The sequence below is a fragment of the Scardinius erythrophthalmus genome (genome assembly GCF_964197995.2).
Source record: "Scardinius erythrophthalmus genome assembly, chromosome: 15".
Taxonomy (NCBI): domain Eukaryota; kingdom Metazoa; phylum Chordata; class Actinopteri; order Cypriniformes; family Leuciscidae; genus Scardinius; species Scardinius erythrophthalmus.
The window spans coordinates 30,317,666-30,339,664 of record NC_138235.1 but is presented as its reverse complement, the minus strand read 5'-3'; the positions used below and the strand labels follow the sequence as shown (position 1 = coordinate 30,339,664).

The window sequence follows — 21,999 nt, the reverse complement described above, 5'->3', positions numbered from 1 at the left end:
GCGCGCGCGGAAGGGATTCCTGCTACGTCAGCCAAAGCGCTTCATTGCGTCATTGGCGGAGCTTCCTCTTTTTGGTCTCAGTGACAGAGACAGACACATCCTTTCTTTTCTCCAACCGCATGGTCAAAAGAGGAAAAGCGAATCTACACAAACATCGATGCGCGCGCGGCTCCCGGTCCTATCTGCGCATCACAGATGGAAGAAAGGAGGAGATTCCGCGGCTGCCTTAAGAAATAACAATCTCGTGAGCAAAAGTCTTTGATCAGGAACAAGATACCAGCTTGTGATAATGGGGGAAAGAAGCGGTAAAGCCAATTCTGAGTATACAGACTGCGTGATGGAAATAGGCAAAAACACCAAGAATGTCAGGAAAGACCGATTAAAGAAAGACTTCACTTCGATAAAGTGTGTTTTACGGTGAAACCCTCCAAGAGCATGTCATATTTTAACCCCAAAATCACAAGAAGGAAATAATATAACCTATTAAAATTTGCTTTTAGAATAATTTATTAATAGCCTATATATATATATATATATATATATATATATATATATATATATATATATATATATATATATATATATGTGTGTGTGTGTGTGTGTGTGTGTGTGTGTGTGTGTGTGTGTGTGTGTGTGTGTGGATGTGTACATCATTAGGCTACTGAAGGCTATTTGTTGTATTGCCTATATTTTTCCTATATATAGGCTTTTTTATGGATATTTTTTATATTTATTTATTTTGGTTTGAAATTTTACTTGGACAATAGAATCAACGTTTAAGAAGAATAAAGATCACTGAAATAGCTCCATGCTGTATATAAATGAGAATAAACTTGTCAACTTGCCAACCTGCTACCATGTTGGCCTGCTCTGAATTCCTCTGAAGACCCGTTGTCCTTGTTTTTAAATACCTAAGCTGGATATGTGTCAGCCTGCATTTCATGTTACTTGGCCACACTCGAATCAACCTATTCAGCAAGAATGGGTCACTCGCTCACTGCGATTTACTGAAAGGTTATTGGCAGAGAAAAATGGATTATGACACTGTGCATCTTAGGCGTGAAATTATGGTGAGAAACAACCGATATGGACATGGTGTCTATATATCACACTCAAAAAGCACAGAAGGCAATTCTGGAACTGGACATGCTCTTTAAAATAGCAGCACAAGCATCTCACCTTCAGAAAGTCATGGCTGGCTGTTGATTTATTGTACCCAAAAGCTTGCCAAAAATTTTCCTCCTATTGTTTACTAATATGAAAATGTACTCCTGACCTACTACATGCAGAGCCAGGATGTCTTTCGTCTTATGAGTTATATCTGCAAGTTAAAGTGAAATGGAGGTAGGCCTATGGCACACATAAGGTTTAGATGTCTGTAGATATGGCAGACAGGGCCATAACCACCATATATTCAATGTTTTTTTCAATGTCAGATTCTTACAATTTTACATCTGGTTCCCCCTTAGATTGATTATCTTGTTACATTCTTTTTTTTTTTTTTTTTTTTTTTGCTCGAGTGCATTTTTTTTTTTTTTTGTGACTTAAAGTTATGCTTACTTTTTTATTCTTAGTTAAAAGGATAACATTTGAGCTTGAGAATCACCACATGGCACACAAGATGTGCCATTTACTGGCACTGTCAATCCCTCACACACCCTGCATTGTAGTACTTCAGACAGCGCTGACTTCTGGTTTCATTTTTTCTTCACGCACTTTCATGTTTTGACACGTTCAGCTTGTGCAGGTGTAGCCCTACCCTCTCCTCGTGGGCCCTTTGTGGTTTTCTTGGGGAGGAAAATGTCTTATTCAGTAGCAGTTATAATAACTGAGAATTTATAACTGAGAATAAGTAACCTATAGATATATAGTATATATTTTATTAACAACACACACACACACACACACACACATATATGTATATATATAGGCTACTTCAAATTTTATTAAAAAATAAAATAATATTTTTTACATTTTCCTCAATCCACTCAGTGAATCCTGTTTAAAAGATTAAAAGTTGTTAATGTGTTTATTTTTACTCTTTCTGTTGCTCATCTTTGCTATCTGCTAGTTATTTGTGTCTTCTCCTCACTATTTTTAACTAAATTCAGCCAGTTGCACAGCAGTACGCTGATATAATTAGAACAATAAACGTGCGGATTGCTTGCGTCAATGGAATCCCGTGTGTGCGTCATGTCTCTTGACAGCGAGCGCTCTGATTGGTCGGCAGGCGGAAAGATTTGCCGAGGATCTCCGCCCCTGCATGGCCATATTTGTCAGTGGAACGCCTCGAGAGGATGCACCTCTGACGTAACGGCACAATAAAGTAGTCGCTTATATATCTGCTCGCTCACAGAAATATGAGAAAACCGTCTTGTTGTCTGCCGGGAACGTTATACATGACTATCCATCAGTTGGAATACGGACGCTGACAAGCCCTTCACCACAATACACTTTCAGGTACGTAAGTATTTTTGCTTTCAAAATTCTGAGGTCAGTTAATACTCTCCTCTTTCTGTTTTTTATGCTTCTTTTAAATCCTATACGAACAGCAAATGTGTTTTTAGTTACCCAACGTATGTGTTTGTGTTGAAGAATTGAAATAATTAAGGCTCTAATTTAATGAATTTTGAATGGTTTACTACATGTTGCGCACGATTTATTCCGAAACTAATGGAACAGTGCGTATCCGCCACAGTTCAATGCGCAAAATGAGTTGGCTTTTGGCATTATAAAAATGTAAAACAATTTGGATATATACATACGCATTTGAGAAACCGTACGAAATGAATAACTAGACTAAGAGGGGGGTGTGTGTGTGGTACAGTGGTGCGCTTCTGCATGCGCAGTGTCACGATGCAACAGGTGCTCGAGCAACTTAGCTGCACACTGTCCTTTACTTAGGAGACTGTACTTTGGCTATTTAAATAATACACATATCTATTACACGGTTCACATCACACACCTTCATTTGACACACAACAATAATGAAAAGAAACGTGTCAAGCTAATCTTGTTTTACCAATATAATTTTGAGTTCTGAATATAAGGAAGTTTTCTTAGAATTAATCACATCTGAACAAAACGAGTCATTTTATAAAGAGGTTAAGATAAACATTTGATCAACTTTTTTCAACTTTTTTTTTTTTTTTTTTTTTTTTTACAATTTCCAGACAGTTACACCACCTATTCATTTTGCCTTTAAGATCTATTGCAAACGCATTGACTGGTTTATTCAATATATGAAATGTTTAGGGGTCAGATGATCATTAGGTATCATGTTCTCACCTTGCTCTGTGTGCAAGGTCATGCATGTCTGTCAAACTGCTGAGCCATAATTATCTTTCACATTTGCATAGTGCTTTAAAATACTTTCTGAAGAATTACTCTTTTAAAATACGTTTACAACTGATATTGGCACATTTTAGAAATGTTTTAATTGCCAGTCTAAAGATTTAACCCATGTGGCGCAGTAATGTTAGAAATGTAATATGATTGTATACAAGCATTTCTTCACTGCAAACAGTTTTCCCTCCTTATTTTATCCTATCATTTACGATATGGAACACTATGTCTGATTTAGCTGGGGAAATTTGAGTCTATCTAAAAAAAGTTCCATATACATACACCACCCACTCACATGCGCCCTCACAAACACACACGCCCTCTCAGTGAGGCAACCCACATGTCATGTTCGTCTGACATTCTTAATGTGGTAACACAATAAGCATGGCTGCTCTTTCCAGCCAGACGGCTCTCTAAGCTTTCTCAGAAATATCAAGGCACTTCAGAGAACTGTGTCTATACACCTTTTGGCCGGCAAGCAAGTCTGTCTAGGTATAGGTTAGAAAGCGGTGTTCAGCTCTCGAGGCATTTGACTTTTCCGCAGCAATATCTACGGTATTGAAAAGTAGATGTTGTGGTTCTGTTCTACAGAAATGACCTGTGTTCAAAGTCAACATGGAGTCCAGACCTATGAGAGTTCCCTCTTCAGCTCAGAGTTTTTGAATCCTGACTTCACCTCCAGGTTGGCCATGGATGTGACTGACCAGCTGGACCAGCTCTCTGCACCCTCCCTGCCCAGCATCACCTCTCTGGTCGGAGGCTACGTTGGCGAGTTTGATACCTACTCGTGCCAGATCGCAACAGGCGCCGCTTCTACCTTTGCTGGTGGCACCTCTGGGCAAGACTCGTTCAAGCTGGACGACCTCCAGGTGTACGGCTGTTACCCAGGCACATTCGCTTTGAGTTACCTTGATGAGACGTTGTCTTCTTCAGGTGGGTCAAACTGCTTTGGAAGTCCGGCGTCTGCGCCGTCACCCTCTACCCCGGGGTTCCAGCACATGTCTGCCTGGGACAGCACATTCGGTCCCTGCTCCCCCGATGAGGGATGCTGGGGTTCAGAGAAGCCCCTGAACCAGAGTGCCTCTTTCTTCACGTTCGGGCACGTCACAGTCGACGAGCTTTCTCATCACGGCTCGCTGCAGCCACAGCTTCCAGATCAGGATCCCTTTTCTCAGACCCAGCAACACGGTTCTCCGCTTCCCTTCAGCCCACTCGGCCTGGAGCAGGGCAGCCGGGATGGCTCAGGACTGATGGATGGACAACTGTCTCCTAAAATAAGGAGCCCCACAGGAAACGAGGGACGCTGCGCAGTGTGTGGAGACAACGCTTCCTGTCAGCATTACGGAGTGCGAACCTGTGAAGGATGCAAAGGCTTTTTTAAGGTGAGAGAGATGATAAAATTAATCTTGCTAATCATGTCATGTTAACTCACCTCAGCATTTTGTTTTTTGGGCATTAAGCTCATTTTGATGACAAGGTTTTCTTTCTGTTTTTTTAGCGCACAGTACAGAAAAACGCCAAGTATGTTTGCCTCGCCAACAAGGACTGCCCAGTGGACAAAAGGCGGCGAAACAGGTGCCAGTTCTGCCGCTTCCAAAAGTGCCTAGGTGTGGGGATGGTGAAAGAAGGTGAGAATATGTATATATATATATTTTTAAATTAAAGTACCCACATACCATCAAAGCAATTTTAATAAGTGTACATATTTTCCCTCAAGTTGTGAGAACAGACAGCCTGAAAGGTAGAAGAGGTCGTCTTCCGTCCAAGCCAAAAGCTGTTCAGGACTCATTGTCTGTCTCTTCACCTGTGAACATCATTGCCTCTCTCGTCACTGCCCATATGGACTCAAACCCTGCCAGTGGAACTCTAGACTATTCAAAGGTGAGGACAGAACAATCTGACAGCAAAATTTAAGCTTGCTTAGTGTTTTAACCCTCATAAGTCTGAAATAAAATGATTGTCATATTTCTGTACACTTGCAATGTTAATTCATATATTGTATTTTTGGTCTTTGTCTAGTATCAGGAATCAGTATCTGGATTGTCTGAGAAGGAGGATGCCAATGACATAAAGCAATTTTATGACCTGCTAACTGGGTCAATGGATGTGATCAGGAAGTGGGCTGGAAACATCCCTGGATTCAATGCCTTCTGTAAGGAGGACCAAGAGCTTCTTCTTGAGTCAGCATTTGTCGAGCTCTTCATACTTCGGCTAGCTTACAGGTACAAGTCAGTTCATATGACAATAAATTCAGTATTTAAATAGTACTATGTGTGAGGTGACTAAGAATTCATTTATCTCATTTAGGTCAAACCCTGAGACAGATAAACTTATTTTCTGCAACGGTGTGGTTTTGCACCGGACGCAGTGCGTACGAAGCTTTGGTGACTGGATTGACTCCATTATGGACTTCTCTCAGAGTTTACATCGCTTGAACTTGGATTTGTCGTCTTTCTCCTGTCTTGCCACACTGGTCATAATCACAGGTAATTACTGTCTTTTAGTCTGTTTCTATTTTTTCTTCACAGGATATAGAAATATGTTTTATCCCAAACAAATCTCTAACCCTGATTGTGACCAACAGATCGACACGGCCTGAAAGAGCCCAGACGGATCGAAGACCTCCAAAACCGCCTGGTCACGTGTCTCAGAGACCACGTCTCCACAAGTGCCCCTGAGGCCACCCGGCCCAACTACCTGTCCCGACTCCTGGGCAAGCTTCCGGAGCTGAGAACACTGTGCACCCAGGGCCTCCAGCGAATCTTCTATCTCAAACTGGAAGACTTGGTCCCACCTCCACCCATTGTGGATAAAATCTTCATGGACACATTGCCATTCTGAATGCGCCAAAGAGATTTTATAAATGGACAAACTGATGAAAGAACTGGATATGAGATGTTTGGGGAACTCTTGATGGTTTTACTAGTCAAAGGACTGTATCGCTTACTGTTCTCTGCTTTCTTGGAATGGAATCAGAGAAAGATTACATTCTACTTGGGCCTGAATTTGGGAACCTTCATTACATAGTCTTCAAGATTGAACTCACTAACAGACACATAACGAGAAAAATGCATTTGGTGGAACATTTTGGTAACTCTAAACAGACATGGGGTTTCAAATCCTCATATAAATTGGTGGCTTGAGTTGGTAGCATTTCATGCCAATGGTGCAAATCAAATGCTCTAGTTGGATCCTCTGAATGAAAGAATTGATATTCCCGTCAGTATTAAAGCAATGTTCAGAGGGCATATTCCAAATAGAAAGCGTCCAAGAATCCAGTAAAACATCTTCCAACTTCAAGTTAGAAAGGCCATGGACCAAAACAGGGAGCAGAAACAGCATTTTCTTGGATGTTTAAATGATCATACAAAGCCTTAAATATTCTCAAGTACCCAAGCATTATCTCCCTTGAACATGCTCAAAAACATGCACCAAAGTGCTTACACTGAAAACAGAGATACACTGATACACTTGAGTACAGGACTGATGTGACTGCATTCGAGGACTGTGGTACACTTTTCTAATATTTCAGATGCAATGACAAAATTGTCTAAAAAGTGTAATTTGACAGCTAATGAATTATTTTCTAAAAGGTCACAAGAGATCCAGTGCAGCTACTGTACATGTACCACGTACAGCCTCTTTCATGCAAATACTTTGAGTATTATTACAGATGCCTGACTTAGTTTAGTGTACCAGTCAAACCTTAGAGTAATTATATTTGTATGTATGTATTTTAAGGATGTAGAGGTATGAGTAGAGCTCCTACAGACTGTAACTCTTTTTCTCACAATGACAAAATCAAGATCGGGCATTCTGAATTTTTTACATAAAATGAGAGGTATTGCTTATCTTTCATTGATTTTGTGCAGCTCTCTACATAAAATAAAATTTGAATAAAAACCATGGTGCTTCTAAACATTTCTTTACATTATAGCCTTTGAAACTAAAATTGGTTTATCGATGAGACAGATCAAGCAAGATTTGCACTGTTTTCTTCTGTAATGGTTAAAGGGTTTCTGTTATCATTTACTCCCCCTTATGCCAATCCGAACCATGCTTTTCTTTCTTCTATGAAATATAAAACAAGCCTTTATTTATAACTTTTCTATTCTATTCTAATTCTTCTGAAGTCATTTCTCTGACAAACCAGTATAAGTTTATGTTGTCAGTGAAGCTGATTTGTGAACAAATCATGTTTTGTGAACTGGGATTCAATGAAAATATCTGATTCAAAAGAATCACTTTATTTTACAGTGTCCTTGTTACATATGTACGTACCATAAAAATAACAGTACATTATGCATAATTACATGCAGCTGACCAAATCCTAATCCTACCCTAACCATAGTAAGTACATGTAGTTGCTTAATACTCAGTACTTAAATATGTAATTACACTGTAACAACGACACCTTAAAATAAAGTGTAACCGAATCATTCATGAATCATTCTAATGAGCATGCCAAAGAAACCTAGTAAAAGACAATATAAATAATGTCTTAAAATTCAGTCTGTTTTGCACACTAAGCCATCTCATGGATAGAAGCATGATTATTATTACATTTTTTGTCATTTTGGGAGTGGCCAAATTGAACCATTGTGGTTCTACAGAAGAAAGAAAGTCAGAGAACAACAAGTTTAGAACAACATGATGATTTCTATTTCTTTATCATATAGCCCAAATAGCCTATATAGCTTAAAGAAACTAAAATGCTCTATTAAGATACAGGGTGTTATTAATTACACTTTAATGATGTCATCTTGATTACTTCAAGGTGAAGAGCTTTCCCCATTTAGAAAGAAGTTATGATTTTAAACATTCCTCATTATGAAGTTAGTCTGGTAATCTGTGTCAAGTGAATGATTCAGACCTGAAGTTCTGAGGTCACATCAGTTTGACGGTGATCTTGAAAGTGTTTTACGTTTTTATCATCAGGCTATTTTTAACCAGATTATCACATGCGTCATTATATTGCTTTATGAGGTCAAAAATAGCAGTGAAATATCTATTGCTCATATTTTGTGTAAGGGATTTTCAACATACCCCTGACTCTGAAGGATAAACTTTAGGTAAAGGGTCAGATTTTACACTATTCATTTGGAGCAAAGTTCTTTGCAATGTGCTACACATGCGAATTCAAAATATCCATTAAATGACATAGTTTTGACACAAATACTAATATACTAATAAACTTAATGTGATGCATATTTGTCAGACTTAAATAAATAAAACAGGTATGAAAGTTTTATGCATAAATAAATTGCAGTGTATTATTAACTATTTGCATGTATTTGATTTTATTTAAATAATCATATTTTCAAAATACATCTATTCAAAGTCCTTAGAATCAGAATAAATCTGTTCGTTGTGAAAACAATAAAATTTGTTCAGTTAAAAAGTATGAGCATGGTTAAAATATGGCTATCTGTGGTAATATATAAACTTGTTATTGTGTATTTAAAACATATTAAGTTATTATAGAAATCTTACTTTTTCTTACCTTTTTCAATTATATCTGACAAAATTTTGTATGCATTTCAAATACATAAATCTTCAATTTAGGCCTTTTTTTTGTGTGTGTGGCGGATGATAAAGCAAGCAAAAAAATCACATCAAAAAATCAAAAATCAAAAATGATGCCCTGCTGCTAGCTTCACTTGCTAGCCACCTTCCGGATGCCTTGTTGCTGGTCCCACTTGCTAGCCACTACATGGATGCTCTGCTGTTAGCCCCATAGCTAGCCACCACCTGGATGTCCTGCTGCTTGTTTTGTTACTGATAGCCCTACTCCTAGCCTGCTACTATCAGCCTTGCTTGCTAGCTATCACCTGGAAGCCTCCCTGCTAGCCTCCATCCTATAGCCCTGACTTTTTGACTCCAAGCTACTGTTCAGCCCTGTTAAGGCTGTCTTCAACTAAACCTGGTAACTTGACATCATGCATTTGTTTATACTCTTCATACTTTTACAGTCCAGCCCTATACTAGATGAATTTAATATGCCCAAAATGAGTAGTAGTATACTGATACAGTTAAATTATGGTCATTTCTCAATTTCATCTACAAGTCATTATCAGATGTACCGCCAGCAAATCAACCTGTGTAACCAAAAAATAAAATGTTCACAAATTAATAACACCCTGTATCTCCAGAACTTACTGTTGTTAAATGATCATTTTACTGTCTCAGATTACTCTTTCTCAGTTCATAGAGGACAGTGGTAATGATAAATATTACCCAGCCAAACAAAAACTACGTTGTTTGATTATGTTTTTATTGATGTTATCTGGTAATGTTCAGCCCAATCCTGGTCCTGTTCTTGGTCTTCTTAATAGAGCTGGTAAGTCCCGCCCATCCGTAAAACCCCAAGTGGACCTCTAGGTTGAAAAATCGTCAATGCAAGTGAATGGGAGAAAATAATTATTTTCTGGTCCCGTTTGAATTGTGCCATGAATGTGAACATATGTTGTCTGTGAATTTTTTATATAACTTTTCATGTTACGAGTTTGACAGTATATGGTATGATTCTTCGGCTAGCAGTTGTGGAAGAGACATAACGAGAAAGACTACATGTCGCCTATGTGACGTCACCCCATAAAGTTGACTTACCCGTGGTTTTCGCCAACCTCAACGATTTTGTCCTCTCCCTGAAAGAAGGCGGTGAAGTGCACCAAAGACACAGCTGCTAGCCGAAGAATCATACCATATACTGTCAAACTCTTAACATGAAAAGTTATATAAAAAATTGACAGACAACATATGTTTACATTCATGGCACAATTCAAACGGGACCAGAAAATAATTATTTTCTCCCATTCACTTGCATTGACGATTTTTCAACCTAGAGGTCCACTTGGGGTTTTACGGATGGGCGGGACTTACCAGCTCTATACTTTGCAATCCTTAGCCACTCCTTCAGATTTCAAAAGCAGACATGGCCTTGGTTTTATACATTTAAACGTTAGAAGCCTAGTCCTTAAAATGGATGATTAAGATCTGGGCTAATACAACCAATGCTGAAATCATTATTATCTCTGAAACCTGGCTTAAAAAATCTTTATCTGATGAACTTATTTCTATTGAAGGTTTTAAAGTTTATAGAACTGATCGGGTTGGCAAAGGAGGTGGGGTTGCCATATATGTGAAATCCAAGTTTATAAGCTCGGTAACCCTTTCACTAACTAAAGCTAAACAGTTTGAAATTCTGACCGTGAAAGTGAATATTTCAAAAGACGCTGATATTACAGTAGTTGGGTGCTATAGACCTCCATCTGCTTCAAAGGATGCTTTCCAATCTATATCCGAAATATTATATGAAATTAATGATTCTGAATTTATTCTTATGGGTGATATGAATTGGGACTGGCTGTCTGGGAACTCTGGTTGTTTTAAAGACTTATGTAATGACTTAAATTTAGTGCAAGTTATTAATGAACCGACAAGAATAAATCCCAAAGCAGAAATAATATCTACTCTCCTAGATCTAATCGTAACAAACTCAGTTCATAAACACACCTCAACTGCTGTATTTTGTAATGACGTCAGTGACCATTGTGCAGTCGATTGTGTAAGAAATACAAAAATCCCTAAGGTAAAACCGCGCATGATCCTAAAAAGACATTTTAAAGGTTTTGAACAACAGGCTTTTCTGCATGATCTGTATCATAGTCAACTCAGCAGGGTGTCTTTGTTTTCGGATGCTGAAATGGATTGGGATTTTTTTCATTCAAATTTTATTTTTATATAGCCTACCAATCAAAAAGTTTAGGATCAGTGGTAAGGACAAAGCATTGGTTTTCAGACAGCCTATCAGAGCTAATCTGTTTGAGAAATAAAATGTGGGCACAAGCCAGATTTTCCGACTCTTTTGCTGATTGGACTGCATTTAGAACTGTAAGAAACCACAGAAAACTTAAACAATCCTTTAAAGTTTTGGAAATCAATTAAATCTTTATCGGGTGCACGTGTGACCTTAAACCTCCCAGAACAGATTCTTATTGGTTCAGATGAAATAAAAGACAAAGCAGTCATAGACAGTCAATCAGTTTAATAAACACTTTATTCAGGCTGGATTCATATTTAATCAAATCATAAATAAATCTGTTCCATGTCCTGCCATGTCAGCATCTGAAAATGTAAATCGGGAATTGTTTAATTTTAAACCGATTTCAGTTTCAGAAGTTCATAAAGCCCTCAGAGACATTGATCACAAAAAGTCAGCAGGTACACATAATCTGGATCCCTTTCCGTTAAAAGTGGCAGCTGATATTATTGCTGAGCCCATAGCGCATATTTTTAATTTGAGTCTTCTTTCTAACTCCATTCCTAAAAGTTGGAAAGCAGCCTATGTTCTCCCTTTACATAAAGGTGGAGACCCATCAGAATTGAATAATTACCGTCCAAAATAAAAACTTTCTGTTTTGTCAAAGATCTTGGAATCATTTGTGAATGTACAGTTAAAACAGTATTTGACTGACAAAAATATTTTAAATAATTTTCAGTCAGGGTTCAGAACTGGCCATAGCACTATCACTGCTGCTACATTGGTGACAAATGATATTATTGGGGCAACATTCTGCTGCATTATTTGTTGATCTTTCTAAGGCATTTGATTCGGTTGATCATGGATTGTTATTGACCAAACTACGTTCAGTCGGTTTAAGTGAAAAGGGTGTTGCATGGTTCCAGAATTATTTTGTAGATCGTACTCAATGTGTTTATGCTGAAGGTTATAAATCAGATTTTCTTGAGATAACTAAAGGTGTCCCTCAAGGATCAATCTTAGGACCCATTCTGTTTTCAATTTTTATAAATGATTTGGATAGAGATGTTCAAGCCAAATTACATTTATACGCTGATGATACAGTGGTTTACACCCAGGCTTCCACCATTTCAGTAGCAGTGCAGGAACTTCAGACTGCATTTCAGGCATTGCAATACACATTATTGAGTCTAAAACTGGTTTTAAAAACAAAGTTTATGGGCTTCTCTAAAGCTCGAGCACAGCTACTTGACAATTGTGGCCTTTTGTCATTAGATGGGAAATCAATTGAGAGTGTCTTCAGACAAGTACTTGGGGATATGGATAGATGATAAGCTTTCCTTCAATGAACACATTACTGCTTTAGTTAAGAAACTTAAAGTCAAGCTCGGCTTCTGTTACAGAAACAAATCTTGCTTTATTTTTAGTGCTAAGAAGAAACTTGTGGAAGCTACTTTTCTGCCTGTAATTGATTATGGAGATATATTGTACATGCATGCTGCATTTTCCATCCTGCGTCATGTTGATTCAGTTTACCATGCATCACTACGATTCATAACAAATACAAAGTCCCTTACCCATCACTGCATTCTTTATGATTTAGTTGGTTGGACATCACTTAAAATTCCTGGACAACAGCACTGGTATATCTTTATTTATTTATAAAGCTATACTTGGAAAATTTCCACTGTACCTCTGTAACCTCCTCTCTGTTTGCTCTGGTACCTACTGTATCAGCTACGCTCCTCAAAGTGGTTGCTTTTTAACGTGCCACGAGTTACAACCGAATTGGGAAAAACTGCTTTTTCTTATTTAGCACCTTGGGGGTGGAATAATCTACAAAAAGAGCTAAAGTTAGAAACCCTTATGTCCATAAATGAATTTAAAACTACTGTAAAGAGTGTTGTGATGGAGACATGTTCTTGTTTTTCTTAAGAGTCTCATTGTGTTTTATATTTTTATTTTTTAACATTTTGTACTTCTTTTATCGTAAAAATGTAATTTGGTGTTTGTTATGTATGCATTTGTTGTGATTTGGCTGCTACCTTGGCCAGGTCTCTCTTGTAAAAGAGATTTTGAATCTCAATGGGACATCCTGGTTAAATAAAGGTATAATAATAAAAATAAAAAAACATAGACTTGCATTGAAGGAGGGATCTGGACCATATCTAATGATAAGACATGGGTTTGTTAGCAACCATCACAACACCCACCTATAACAGCATATACCAAATAGCAACACGGTAAAGAAGTACTTCCATATAGCAACTCCATGTCAACCATCACAACAGACTTCAGAGGAAACCTCTGTCTTTAAAAGGTATTTTAAATCATTTTGTACGGTAGCTTCAAAACACTGAGCCTGATGGCTGACTGTCACGTTACACACCACAAGGCTTGCAGGGTATCACATATCCCCTCCTCCCCAGAGAACATTGAATTCTGTAGCCTAATTTTGGGCCAAGGTATGTGACTGATGGTACCACCAAGGAAAGTACAACTGAGCAGACAGAGTAAGTGCCAGGGACTCTGTGTGACACCTTGGTTTAGCAGCCCAGACCAACAGATGCATTCTGGGGCTTAAATTGAGAAGGATCCTCAACATTAGTGACCCTGGGCAGAAATGTTATGTAATATCCCAGGCCATTCTAAATTTAACTATATAATAGGCTACATAATATCTGGGTGGTGGCAATGAAATGGGCCTGAAAGTGGCTTACAGTACACCTCATGAAGTGAGTCATTACAGAAAAGGGATATCCCAAGAAACAATGAGTTTTCTGACACCTGGCCGTTGAAACACTTTATATTATATAATTATGTGCATAGTTTGTTGTTAAAACTCTCTTCTTCAGTGAACTATATGTCTGTATAAACCACTTGTCTGGAGTAAATGTTTATATTTTTGTAAAGAATCACAAAGCTCTTGTGAGCACCTTGCACAGACAGTGAGAGGAAAGAGGAAACCCTGTGGTAAATACATTTAGCTCATTATTGTGGCGTGTAACCCAATCTGCTCCATTGTCAATTTGACAATGATGAATGAGAGGGGAAGAGACATTTTTCTGGTTTATGTAGTATTATGAAATGAGTTCATTAAGACAGACAGACAGACATATAGATATACCTATAAAACTGTTATGAAATTGCCTGGCAACCTTATAGGAACATCTGAAGGACATGGCAGTACCCTAATTAAAAATACCAGAGCTCATCCACAAGAAGTAATTGGATAAAGTCACTATCACTCCGATTACAGCAGTTATGTGGGCAGGGCCAGGGACAACATACAAAAATATCCACAGTTTCCATGTTTGGTTTACTATGTTAAAGTTTTTTGGTGCAACGTCAAAACAAGGTGTTGAAAAGCACATTTCCATGGTGACAATTTATCAACACTGCTTTAACTCCAAAGAATACATTTAGTATATATATATATATATATATATATATATATATATATATATATATATATATATAAACCTCCACCAATCTCCGGTACTGGTCACAGATAGCCTTGAGAACATGAGAATGCTGGGATATAAAACAAGACCGACAGGGGTGGCTCAAGCTTCGATGGAGAGCTGCAAGTTTTGGAAAAGATCCCAAAGGTTGTTCTAAGGTCTTCCAAAGCCCAAGAACAAGGAGGCACAGAATGACCACATGCAAGACCCTAATAACCACATAACAGGTGTGAATATATAAGATAGCCATTGAAGTAGCCTTTCAAGTTGTGAGCTACGCTGCTTGCAAATAAATCTGACAAATCAACATCCAAGGACACTGTGTGCACAGTGCACTACCAAGTATATTTTTAAGCCTAAAATATGCATTAGCAACTGTATTATTTGTAATATAATTCTTTTCCGATTCATTCCCAATGCCTGCGGCCTTTCTCACTTGGGGACAGACACCAAGGCTATTTTTATAAACTGTGAGCCCATGTAGATTCAGTGAAAGAGTTGACAGTGTTGTTGACGACTTGCATGCACCAAACAGGTGCAGTGGCCATATGATCGAGAGTGAGCGGAGCATAAAGCAGAGGGAACATTTACTGTACACACTGAACTCATGACTCAGTCTGAACATGCTAAACCAATCCAGATTGAGCATCATGTGGTATATCATGGATATCATGCAGTGTGAAAATGTGTCATGTTTCATCTATGCTAATATGGCTGGTTGTAAATTAGGGGTGTTGAGAGGGTGAGAGAGAGATATAATACTTATAACGGAGTAAGATAGGATAGAAGGATGTAGATAAAGATAAAGGAATGTTGTATGACTCAAGTGTTAAAAATGAGGATTCTCTAGTCATTTCCATCCAGCACTTGTTTCAATTCAACACTCAATCGTTCCATTCGAATGAATGCTTGGACAGATAATAAAAGAAATCACAGAACAGCTCCCGGACATGAGCCTTCCCACTCAACAGAGAAAGCCTTATTCTCGAGAATAATCACAAGAATTCTTGATTCCAAACACCACAATTCAGCTCTTACAAGTCTACACTATCAGTTCATTCTCCTGCCTGAAATGGGAGACAATTCGCCAAATATTCATGCAAAATAATGTAGTGTGATCTCGGTGGGAGACTGAATGAGAACATGTTCATTAGTGTTTATATCAAATAAACTTACAAGCATGCTGTCATGATTGATTTTCTTTTCTGTGCCATGATTTGTTTTGTAGTCCTTTGTAGTTTTTCTTGTTGATTAGTTCATGATTGTTCCCAGGTGTGTCTTGTTCGCCAATCTCCCCTTGAATGTTATGTTTTAAATGTAAATCTTTAAATTTGAAATCTGTTAGGTTTCTATTCAGTGAGCATTTCTGCAATGTATTGAGGTCCTAGGCCATTGAGTGATTTATATACCAGTAATAATACTTTAAAGGTGCTCTAAGCGATGTTGGGTGACGTCACTTTTTGTTGACGTTCAAAGTATTGTCAAACAAAACAGAAGCTAGGTCGACCCTCCCTCCTCCTCCTCCTCCCGTCCCCTCCCCCTCCCTTCTGCTTCCTAAAACAGTCATGAACCATTTAGAAAAAACAAACTGGATTTACCCACCTGTCCAGCCAATACAGAGCCACTTGAATTTCGGATTGGAAGCCCTTCTGCCGGCGGAGTTCTCGCCACCTTTTGAACGCTTTTCCGATGTAAATTCGAGACTTTGCGCGTTCCTTCTCCTTTTCCCTCTTCTTTGCTATTTGTTCATCAGAACGTTGTCTAGGACATCTTTCCTCTAGCTAACTTCCCTCTTCATGCTTCTCTCTCCTCCACTCCGCCAACCCCCCTTTATGTGTATGCGCACTAACCCCCCCAACCCCCACCCCCAAATCATTCTTGTCGGTTATTGGCTGGAACACTGTTTGTTATGTTTCGTGGTCCAGGTTGGCCCAGTTTGTTTTTCTTGCCGTTTGTGGAGCCTGGGCTGTCTACAGAGACCGCGTTTTTTTACAGTGTGTTCAGGGGACATGCAGCTAGCGGATAGTGAGGAGATGTTTGCTGTATGTGACAAAAAATGTTTCGGCCTAAAAAACGTGTGACATTGCTTAGAGCACCTTTGAAATCAATCCTAAATTTAACTGGGAGCCAGTGTAGAGACCTGTCTTATGGTCTTTTTGGGAAGGCCAGTGAGGAGTCCATTACAATAATCCACCCTGCTGATGATGAAAGCATGCACAAGTTTCTCTAAGTCTTGACTGGAAACATTTTTCAGATGATAGTATCCTGATTTAGTTATTGCTTTGAAATGATTACTGAAACTAAGGTCTGACTCCAGAATCACACCGAGATTCCTGACTTGATTTTTAGTTGTTTGACCACTAGCGTCAAGGTATGCGTTCACCTTGAGAACTTCATCTTTGTTTCCAAACAGAATGATTTCAGTTTTGTCTTTGTTTAACTGAAGAAAGTTTTGGCACATCCAACTGTTGACTTCATCAATGCATTGGCACAAGGAGTCAATGGGGCTGTAATCGTTAGGCGATAGGGCTAAGTAAATCTGTGTGTCGTCTGCATAGCTGTGGTAAGCAATTTGGTTCTTTCTCATTATTTGGCTCATTGGGAGCATATACAGATTGAACAGGAGTGGCGCAAGAATTGAGCCTTGAGGGACTCCGCATGTCATGGATGTCCACTCAGACTTACGATCTCCTATACTCACATAATAACCTCTCCCATCTAAGTATGACCTGAACCATTTTAGGACTATCCCAGAAAGCCCCACCCAGTTTTCCAGCCTGTCAAGAAGTATGTTATGATCGACAGTGTCAAATGCTGCACTGAGATCAAATAGTACCAGCACTGATAATTTGCCTGTATCAGTATTTAAGCGAATATCGCTTATTATCTTTATGAGCACTGTCTCTGTGCTGTGATGCGGTCGGAAACCAGATTGAAAATTGTCAAAGTATCCATCCGAGCTTAAGAATTTGTTCAGCTGATTGAAGACAACTTTTTCAATGATCTTGCCTATGAAAGGAAGATTTGAGATCGGTCTATAGTTGCTTAATATGGTCTTATCCAGATTGTTCTTTTTCAGGAGGGGCTTGACAACTGCAGTTTTCAGGGAGTTTGGAAAACTCCCAGAGAGAAGTGAGGCATTTACCACTTCTAGGAGATCTGTTTTTAAACAGTTTAACACACTTTTGAAAAAAGATGTGGGAAGTGTGTCAAGAGCGCAGGTTGATGTTTTAAGGTGCTGTACGGTTTCTTCCAAAATGTTGCCATGAATTTCTTCAAAATCAGACATATTAACTACTTTCTCAGGTGGTGTGATCTGTCTGACCCCAGCGCAACTCAAGGATGTGCTGATCACCTTTCTGATATTATTGATTTTCTCAGAGAAGAAGGAAGCAAACTCACTGCATTTGCTGTCTGAGAGCATTTCACTGGGAATGTGACTTTGGGGGTTTTACAGTAGCAAAAAGAGTGCATGTGTTGTTTAAGTTGCTGTTTATAATATTCGAAAAGAAAGTCTGTCTAGCTTTGCCTATTCCATATTGAAAGCATGAAGACTGTCTTTATAGATGTTATAATGGACTACAATAGTAAGTCATTTTTAGTATATTAAGTTTTTGTCATATAAAAATTAATTCATTAGGAAATGACAGCTTAAACAACCGGAAATAATAAGGTATATTTGAAATCACCAAAACAAACATGCACCTAACCAAAAGGATCACACCCCATCTTAATAGCTCCACCCCCAAATTCAAGAACAGGCTATGCAACACAAGCCCCCCCCCCCTTGTTAATGTTTACGCCCCCACCTGTTGATTGGCTACAATTTTGGTGCTTGGTCCAATCCACTTTCAACAGCGTTTCTCAGAAATCACTTCTGAGTGATTAATAATATAATTATTAATATATTAATAAATAACAATGATCTATAATACTGAGTATAAGATCCACTTGGACAATCATGTGTTGATCTGTTCTGACAAATTCAGAACTAGTCACTTTTACTTTTTAGGAAAATGTAATTCTTTAGTAAATGGCATACATGCATATAATGGAAATAATAATGCTCAGCTGGTCACGTAGGAAGGAACCCCCTCTCAGAGCAGCACGTCCGCAGGGAATGCTCAAATGTGTACAGTGAGGACTGTTCACCCAGCAACGGCATTGTTAAAACACAGCTGTTAGAAAACCAGCTTGACCACGAGAGACAGTGAGGACAGAAAGGAATGTTGTACATTTCATGTGATGTATAGTAAAAATTTCTCTGTTTGTATTAACATGGCATTTCACACATTTCACATGTTTTGTCAACCAACAATAGGCAGGTTCTCGTCTCAGGACTTCTATGAAACTGGCAGAGCAGGTTTATTCTTTTACAAAATGCAAATGAAGGAAAAGTAAAACATAAATATAAAATAGTATTGAACCTGAACTGCTTGTTTTCCACTGTTTTTTTTTTTTTTTTGAAAGAAATAATAAATAATATTAGTTTGCTTATTACCTGCAAACTAATTAACCTGCTAATACACATCTCTTCCACACTACAGGCGTAGATTCCTCTCAGTGTACACGTTGTTCCCCAGAGGAATATTTTGGGCTTTCAGAAGGGTGTCATGGCTGGGGATTGCCAGTCCCTAACATTAGCCTTGAGTTTAAAAATAACCTCTCATCACATGAAATCAATAACAGCACTTAGATGTAACAGAGTGCGTGTTTGCGAAGTCATGCCCCTCTGGGATTATCACACTTGGCAAGTGTAAGTGACACCATTCTCTCACCTGGACATGAGGAAAATCCTGCACCAAGGTAAAACGGAAACAAGTTGCTAACAACATGGTGTTGACTACTTTACCAGCCACCAATATTCCGGGTTCACACTTCTAATATGTTGCAGAAAATTATTTTCCATTGTTCCCACAAATTAAATTGAATTTCCTTCAGCCTGATTCTTAATCATTTCACTGGGTTTTTCCCCCCAACTTTTTTTCCATTATTAAAAACAAGCAGTCCCAGCCCGGGTGAGAAAAAGTAACACGTTACCATAGAAAGTAACTAATAACATAATTAAATACTTTTTTAGGGACTAGGGAGTAACGCAATATTGTAATATAATAAATTAAGTTTTTAGGGAGTAACGCAATATTATAATGCATTCCTTTTAAAGGTAACTTTACCAACACTGTTAATTAACCACTTTAGTTAACATAAACCAACAATTAACTAATACATATTCTAAAGCATATATTATTCTTAGTTAATGCTAATTTCAACCTTTACTAATACATTATTTAAATTATTAATAGCGGTATCTATTAATATTTATTGGGCCTGAGCTAACATGAACTAACAATGAACAGTTTTTATTAACTAACATTAACAAAGATTGAAAAGTCCTGAGTGTATTTCAGCACTCTTGGCACGACGCTCTGCCAATCTTTTTGAAGGATGGGAGCAAACTGTTGTATAATATTATTTATCCTGTATAATGTCAAAAGGATGTGTCATGTATCAGTGAAGATCATTAGCCTCTTCTAGGAGAGTAACTGTAAACCAGCAATTACATATGTTGCTCTAGAAAGCAAAAGGCTGAAGGAGCATTTCTCGGCACTGCTGGCATGAGGATGTGTATCATCTAGATTCATGGCTGATGAAAGCAATGTAGTCATCAGTGCGATTAAAGTACAACATGATTGCTGTTTAAACATTCAAAAAGTTCAAATTACATAACTTTATGTAAGAATAAGCATTATGTATATGCTTGCGATGAACTGCAGATGTGCTTTATTGTACAGAGGAGAGACACAATCAAACAAACATTGTTTGATGTTTTCCATCAAGTATGCAGGAAAACACTTGAAAGTCACATTTGTGCATTCTTTTCTGCTACTTTGGCATTCAAATAAGTTATGCTATTAGGGATTTAAATGCAATATAACAAAAAAACACAATGAAATGTATGTGCATATAATGCTATTCCTAAATGAAATTATGCACACAATTTTTTTTAAAAAACAATTCTGAACCTGTGCACATTTGTATCTCCATGTTGTAAAAGTGTATGGCTATACCAAAGCAGACATATAGCTAATTTATTAAATTCTTATGTTGCTTTTTTAATTGATTAAACTGACGTATGCACTGCTTGCTTAACGTATGCACTGCTTGCTTAACATTTTCTTGGATTTTCTAACATAAAAAAAAAAAGATTTCACAGTTACAGTTGGTTAAGCTATACTGCGCTTTTGCTATGACATGTTTTATAACTAAAATGAGTTTTCATATTAAGCATTCTAGGTGAACTGACACTGTTTGGAGTCTACACGCCTAGGTACAGCTAGAGCCATATCTCTACATGGCTCTGAGTACAGCCAATTACACTGGTAAAGCAAGGTAATACTGCCATCTAGCGTTCTGCTGAGATATACACCAAGTTATTTGAATACGCCATTAATATGTGGCTACGTACATAACTAAGCGAGATGGCTCTTCAAATGCGAGCAAGACCCCACATTCATTAAATTATTTCATATTTTTAACAAACAATTTTCGCCAGTGGATCGTCACTGCAGAATTGAAACTTTTCACCACAAATGTTCACCACATCTCAAAATATTGGTAGTGGAAATTTTATTTCACTCATTTTTGGACTCGTTTCTTACTAAGGCTAATTTTATAGCTAGCATCCTAAATACGCACAAGTAAATAATAGGCCTTACTTTAAGCCATCTTCACACTTTATGCAAATTGAAATAAATTAGGCAGCATCTAGATTCGAAATGACGCACGAAACAAATATTCTGTTCACAAGTGATATTTAGGCTACCTTGATGTATCTTGCATTTTCACACATTTTATAGGTAGGATAATTGTATATATTTTATACACACATTTTATATAAAGGCGTTCTTAAAGAATAGTACAATCAACAGCGAATCAGACCAGAGGTCTCTCTTCACTTACCTTTATACGAGAATTTAATAAAAATTGTGGTCATTACAAACAGCGAATTCAGAGCCATATAATGCACCTTGCGTGGTTACAGCATTTTGTTTGAAAATGCTTTCAAAACAGTTATTTGTAGCCTATACACGTACTTTTAAGACACCCCTCCCTCCAAACATCTATGGTCTGTGAGTTCAGAGGAAAGTGTGTGCGCGTGGCCGCGCCTCTCAGCGCGCGCTCAAATAGCGGAGTGCGCGCTCTCCCAGACATCACTAAGATCGCTGCGGAGATGCTTGGATGTTGCATTCTATCATACAACACAAATAAATCAGACTATCTTCCACGTACAGACGCCTTAACGACTGTTTGTTACTTTTAAAACATGATATCCATGGAAACGCACAAGTGACTTTGGCAAACCCGGTATCCTGTGGAAGTTTTAAAACATCAATAGCTACTCGTTGGACACGCCACAAAAAAATCGTC

At 38.1% G+C, this 21,999-nt stretch overlaps 1 protein-coding gene across 1 annotated transcript; it reads left to right on the top strand.

The window, feature by feature from the left end:
* The first annotated feature begins 2,307 nt into the window (after positions 1 to 2,307).
* On the top strand, positions 2,308 to 7,784 carry nr4a1 (nuclear receptor subfamily 4, group A, member 1). Its single transcript, XM_081386679.1, has 7 exons — positions 2,308 to 2,460; positions 3,937 to 4,727; positions 4,844 to 4,973; positions 5,063 to 5,226; positions 5,365 to 5,567; positions 5,653 to 5,831; positions 5,930 to 7,784. Exons 2-7 carry the CDS (start codon positions 3,939 to 3,941, stop codon positions 6,184 to 6,186), a joined length of 1,722 nt encoding a protein of 573 aa, XP_081242805.1. The 5' UTR covers positions 2,308 to 2,460; positions 3,937 to 3,938; the 3' UTR covers positions 6,187 to 7,784.
* The last annotated feature ends 14,215 nt before the right edge of the window (positions 7,785 to 21,999 follow it).

Bases quoted from the DNA above. Each gene is read 5' to 3' on its own strand.
- nr4a1 (XM_081386679.1), top strand. From the start codon at position 3,939: ATGACCTGTGTTCAAAGTCAACATGGAGTCCAGACCTATGAGAGTTCC. The intron at 5,568-5,652 runs GTACAAGTCAGT...TATCTCATTTAG, and splicing joins ATACTTCGGCTAGCTTACAG to GTCAAACCCTGAGACAGATA. The intron at 5,832-5,929 runs GTAATTACTGTC...TGTGACCAACAG, and splicing joins CACACTGGTCATAATCACAG to ATCGACACGGCCTGAAAGAG.